This window comes from Rhagoletis zephyria, unplaced genomic scaffold, assembly GCF_001687245.7.
Source record: "Rhagoletis zephyria isolate East Lansing unplaced genomic scaffold, Rhagoletis_zephyria_1.1 Rzeph_scaffold_06609, whole genome shotgun sequence".
Taxonomy (NCBI): Eukaryota; Metazoa; Arthropoda; class Insecta; order Diptera; family Tephritidae; genus Rhagoletis; species Rhagoletis zephyria.
Genome location: NW_016163692.1, coordinates 13,658 through 20,198, shown reverse-complemented (window position 1 = coordinate 20,198; position 6,541 = coordinate 13,658). Strand labels below are relative to the sequence as shown.

Here is a 6,541-nt window from a genome sequence, read left to right as displayed (position 1 = left end):
CCAAGCGGCCTCAAACCTGCGATCCCAGACCAGAACCAGTAGTCTTCACGTGACGCCACAGCCGACATTTGTAAGAAAAGCAATTAATTGCGATTTATTTTAGGCTTTTGCAATTCAAAGGCAGATGTCGCGGGGCGCTTAAGTTCTTCGAAAATTTCGAACTGGTAGGCACATACTAGTTTATGAACTAGTATTTTTTCTAACTGGTTTGGGTTTTCAGTGCAGAGTTATTAAATAATTTGAGATTACCTTTTTAAACAGGTGGCAACCCTCTTTAATGTTATTAATATTCAAAGTAAGGATACTTATCACCTATACATAAATACATACATACATTAATTAAATTTTAGCTCCACGACGTCCGTCTCGTTTTTCGTGCAGTTTAGAACTAATATTACAAGTGTCCAGCAGGTGCCTGTATATGTGGGCGCAGTTTTCTGTGTCCGTTTTGTAGTTTAGTCTCTTGTTTGGTGGTGTGTTAATCATGTGCAGCATTTCTAATGTGAAAAGCTTATTATAGTGTTGTTCTTGCTGTAATATGCTCACAGCTTCAAAATCGGGATTGTGTCCGCTCTCTGCACAGTGGGCCGCTAGTGCAGTTTTTTTGTGTTAATGTATATGTGGGCGCAGTTTTCTGTGTCCGTTTTGTAGTTTAGTCTCTTGTTTGGTGGTGTGTTAATCATGTGCAGCATTTCTAATGTGAAACGCTTATTATAGTGTTGTTCTTGCTGTAATATGCTCACAGCTTCAAAATCGGGATTGTGTCCGCTCTCTGCACAGTGGGCCGCTAGTGCAGTTTTTTTTGTGTTAATGGATGCTCTACATTTTATGTCCCATCGGTGTCCTGATATTCTTGTTCTAAGTTTGTTCTTTGTTGTTCCTACATACTCTTTCTCACGTTTGTTATTTTCATTACCAGCACATGGAATCCTGTTTATAATATTGTTTCTGTCCATAGTTGTCACTTTGCTCTTTATATTGCTAAAAACATACCAGTTGTATGGGCGGGTTTGTAAGCTATTCTAATATTTTCCTTGTCATATATGTCTGAAGCTGTTAATCTGTCTGAGAAACCTGGTATGTAAACTACCGATTTGTACGGTATTGCTGTTTTTTCTCCACTTTTCGTATTATTACTTGATTTATGTGTTTTTATCATCTTGTGTATCAGTACAGTTGGGAAATCATTGCTTTTTAGTATGCTTATTATCCGTTTTTTGTTTTCCGTGTGAAACACTACGTCACTTGTGTCTAATACTCTATCGATAAAGTTTTTTGCCGTATTTATTACCATGTTCTTCGGGTGTTTCGATTTAAAATTTATCATGCGTCCTGAAGATGAGGGCTTCTGATACCAGTCAAGTTTTATTTTGTTGTCCATTTTGCATACCAAAGAATCCAGAAAAGGTAATTTGTTGTCTGCTTCTAACTCCATCGTAAATTTGATGTCCTTATGATATGAGTTTAGTGTATTCATTGTTTTTTCCAGTTCGTCCTCCTTAACTATGGCAAACACATCATCTACGTATTTACTAAGTAATCTCGTGTTTGTCACTTTGGTCAAAATTTCTTCCATAATAATGTCGGCTACTATCGGTGATGCTGGAAATCCCATCGGAAGTCCTTTTAATTGTGTATGAATTGTTTCTTCATACTTAAAATATCTGTTTTCTGAGATACAAAAGGTCAGTATTTCCATAAAAAGTTTTTTTGGTATATCCTGGTGTTCCTTAATGTCATTCCACTTTGTCTGTATAGTCTGTATAGCCAAATCCGTTGGTATACTTGGAAATAGTGACACCACATCAAATGAAACAAGACTTTCATCATCACATATATAGGAGTCATTAACCTTGTCTTTAAATTTTATTGCACTCTTTACATTAAATATGGATTCTGTTGTCAGGTTTTTTAAAACATTAGTCAAATATTTACATAAATTGTAGGACGGAAAATTGATCATTGAACAATAGGCCTTAAGGGCATGTTGTCTTTATGGACTTTTGGCAAACCATAGATGCGAGACGAGAGGGCTGTGTGTGTGGTCATCTTGTATTTTTCCTTCTTATTTATAAGACCTAATTTATACAATTTGTCTACCAGATAATGGTTTTTAGTTTGTAAACGTAGCGTCGGGTCTTGACGTAGGATTCTATAAGTTTTTAAATCCCCCAATAAATTGTCCATTCTCGACCGATAGTCTTTTTTCTCCATTGCAACCGTTACATTACCCTTGTCTGCATTCAAAATAATTATGTCTTTGTTTTTGCTAAGAAATTTTCTTGTCCGCTCCACTGTATCATTTATGGCCAGATCCGTTGTATTCCCTTTATGCCTTGTTAAAGTATCTTTTATAAGTAATGATAATTTTGTTCTCGCAGATTCCTGCTTCTCTTTGTTTTTTACGCTCTGTACTAATTCTTCTCCATCCGCTATACATTTGAAGAGGGGAAATGTACTTTTAGATATTGGTAGAGCGAACTTTGGACCTTTACCGAGCAGCGCTTCAACATCCTGCGGGAACTCCTTGTTTGTTTTATTCACCAACCAATGCTTGTTGTTGTTGTGTTTTTGTATCACTTTTATGTTTCGTTCACTTCTCAATTGCTCAAACTTTGATTCTTGCGTGTTTCTCCAATGTTTTGGTCGTGTGATTGTAAGGTGTTGTTCGCTCTCGAAGAACACTGTGGCGTCCTCCTTCTGCATTCTTTGGCTTAATTGTGTCTTTGTACGCTTTAGTTGTTTATCTTTTTCGCTTAGAATGTCATGTTTCAATTTTATCAATATACTGAGTATTTTGCTGTGGAAAAAGTCTTTGTGTCTGTCTAGTACGTGTTTTATATGTTTCGGTATGTGGTTGTCAATGGTAAATATGTAGTCGAGTTTAGTGATGTTTTGTATAAACTTGGGTATAATCTTCGCTTTCCTACATTTTAATAAAAATCTTATGCTAGACTTTAATTTTGCCATCTGGATGGATTCGGTTTTAAACCTGTTGATGGCCTTTTTTGTCTTGTTGTCTTGGGTATTTTTAAGCTTTGCATAAACCATCCTTATTGGTGCTTATGTTTACGGCGTGCCTTCCGTGGTTAAGATAAATCTGTATCTGTTTATACTGCGACCTTTTTGATTTTAATCAAATAATCCTTTTTAATACCGGCTTGAGGTCAGGGTGTTAATGGTATTAAAACACATTCAAATACATTATTTCCCAATATATTTCAATTTCCTCCGGAGATCGTCTTCAGGGCTACAACAATTACACAAGTTTTTTATTAACATACAAGAAAAAGCTAACACATCAAAAACATACATAAATACATACATACATTAATTAAATTTTAGCTCCACGACGTCCGTCTCGTCTGTCGTGCAGTTTAGAACTAATATTACAAGTGTCCAGCAGGTGCCTGTATATGCGGGCGCAGTTGTCTGTGTCCGTTTTGTAGTTTAGTCTCTTGTTTGGTGGTGTGTTAATCATGTGCAGCATTTCTAATGTGAAACGTTTATTATAGTGTTGTTCTTGCTGTAATATGCTCACAGCTTCAAAGTCGGGATTGTGTCCGCTCTCTGCACAGTGGGCCGCTAGTGCAGTTTTTTTTGTGTTAATGGATGCTCTACATGTTATGTCCCATCGGTGTCCTGATATTCTTGTTCTAAGTTTGTTCTTTGTTATTCCTACATACTCTTTCTCACATTTGTTATTTTCATCACTAGCACATGGACTCCTGTATATAATATTGTTTCTGTCCATAGTTGTCACTTTGCTCTTCATATTGCTAAAAAACATACCAGTTGTATAGGCGGTAAATAAGAAGGAAAAATACAAGATGACCTCACACACAGCCCTCCCGCCTCGCATCTATGGTTTGCCAAAAGTCCATAGAGACAACATGCCCTTAAGGCTTATTTGTTCAATGATCAATGCCCCGTCCTACAATTTATGTAAATATTTGACTAATGTTTTAAAAAACCTTACAACAGAATCCAAATTTAATGTAAAGAGTGCAGTAGAATTTAAAGACAAGGTTAATGACTCCTATATATGTGATGATGAACGTCTTGTTTCGTTTGATGTGGTGTCACTATTTCCAAGTATACCAACGGATTTGGCTATACAGACAAAGTGGAATGACATTAAGGAACACACGGATATACCAAAAAAACTTTTTATGGAAATACTGACCTTTTGTATCTCAGAAAACAGATATTTTAAGTATGAAGAAACAATTTATACACAATTAAAAGGACTTCCGATGGGATGTCCAGCATCACCGATAGTAGCCGACATTATTATGGAAGAAATTTTGACCAAAGTAACAAACACGAGATTACTTAGTAAATACGTAGATGATGTGTTTGCCATAGTTAAGGAGGACGAACTGGAATAAACAATGAATACACTAAACTCATATCATAAGGACATCAAATTTACGATGGAGGTAGAAGCAGACAACAAATTACCTTTTCTGGATTCGTTGGTATGCAAAATGGACAACAAAATAAAACTTACGCAGTGTTTCACACGGAAAACAAAAAACGGATAATAAACATACTAAAAAGCAATGATTTCCCAACTGGACTGATACACAAGATGATAAAAGCACATAAATCAAGTAATAATACGAAAAGTAGAGAAAAAACAGCAATACCGTATAAATCGGTAGTTTACATACCAGGGTTCTGAGACAGATTAAAAGCTTCAGACATATATGACAAGGAAAATATTAGAATAGCACACAAACCCGCCTATACAACTGGTATGTTTTTTAGCAATATGAAGAGCAAAGTGACAACTATGGACAGAAACAATATTATATACAGGATTCCATGTGCTGGTGATGAAAATAACGAATGTGAGAAAGAGTATGTAGGAAAAACAAAGAACAAACTTAGAACAAGAATATCAGGACAACGATCGGACATAAAATGTAGAGCATCCATTAGCACACGAAAAACTGCACTAGCGGCCCACTGCGCAGAGAGCGGACACAATCCCGATTTTGAAACTGTGAGCATATTACAGCAAGAACACCACTAATAAACGTTTCACATTAGAAATGCTCCACATAATTAACACACCACCAAACAAGAGACTAAACTACAAAACGGACACAGAAAACTGCGCCCACATATAAGTTAACCCATCACCCTAGCACACAGTCAGCATTGCCGGCTTAACAAGTGCACCGAATATGACACCTGCTAATAATAATAAACAAAGTAACGATCAACGGCTACAAACAGACAACACATAACAAAAGCCGTGTGATCTGCTGACTCAGCATACTCGCAAAGCATAAGCAGACAATTATAGCAATTATAGCAATATTTCGATAATAAATATTGTAAAAGACGCCGATGCGACACACATGCAACGATGAACGGCTACAAACATACAGCACATAGCTATAGCCGTGTGATCCAACATATTTACAACCAAATGAAAAAGGAATGCAACAACAACACAAAGCGACAGCAGTTAGGGCAGAATTTTATATAAGACGTATTGAAGTGTTTAGAGTTTAGTTTTTAGTATGAACTCAATAAATAACGATTAAAATAAATTACTGGCGACCAACAGAGGAAAACACCCACAACCAAAAGGAAAAGGGCGATACAGCAGGACAAAAAAAAAACTGATAAAGGACTACGGAGCCAACGATGGAGCACTTTAAATGTAAAGTTATAAATATGTAAGTAGAGTGCTCGTTACATAAAGAATTAACAGATAAAACAAAAAATTTTTTGAAAACTGTGAAAGTAGTTATATGAAAAAAATATAATCAAACAATTTTTTTTTTGTGAAAAAACTGTGAAACTATTGTGAGGTTTGGGGAAATAATATTGTGTCAGGGCTGTAGCTTTTGCATTTTTTTTCCTTTTTTCTGACCTTTTCCGTTCTTGTTATTGCAACGATTTAATGAGCAGTTCTGACTGCAAGCTAGAAGAGCTACTAGACAGAATTAACAGACTCACTCTTTCAAAAGCTAACATAATGGACGCTAGCCTAATAACCGCTTTAGTGCAGGCTGCCGTAGCTGGAGCACTGCAACAGCAAAAGGAGACTTTCGAAGTTAAACTTCAAAGTATTACGGAACGACTAACGACATCAAAGGCTACAGAAAATAAACCTAAAATTTATGAGCNCGACTAACGACATTAAAGGCTACAGAAAATAAACCTAAAATTTATGAGCCGGTTAAAATAGTAGGAAACGTGAGATGCGAGGAACCTCTTGACCTAGTAAAATCGTTGCCAGAATTCGATGGGCAAATGAGTATTTACGTCTCATGGCGCCAAGCCGCCCATACGGCATACGAGGTATTTCAAGGCTACACAGGTAGCTCTAGACACTACCAAGCGGTAGGAATAATTAGGAATAAATTGAAAGGACCCGCTGATGCTGTCTTGGCATCTTTTAATACTGTCCTTAATTTCGAAGCAATAATTGCTCGACTAGACTTCACATATGCGGACAAACGTCCAATATATCTTATAGAGCAAGAACTATCTACTCTTAGACAGGGCAACTTGTCAG

The 6,541-nt window shown here is 36.5% G+C and overlaps 1 protein-coding gene across 1 annotated transcript in view; it reads right to left on the bottom strand.

The window, feature by feature from the left end:
• Nucleotides 1-730: 730 nt before the first annotated feature.
• LOC108373334 (uncharacterized) overlaps nt 731-6,541 on the bottom strand; it is a 10,569-nt gene continuing 4,758 nt past the window's right edge. The window contains exon 2 of the mRNA XM_017629207.1: nt 731-3,250. Within this exon, the coding sequence (XP_017484696.1) occupies nt 1,960-3,051 (1,092 nt within the window). The 5' untranslated portion in view covers nt 3,052-3,250 and the 3' untranslated portion in view covers nt 731-1,959. The remainder of the gene's footprint in view (nt 3,251-6,541) is intronic.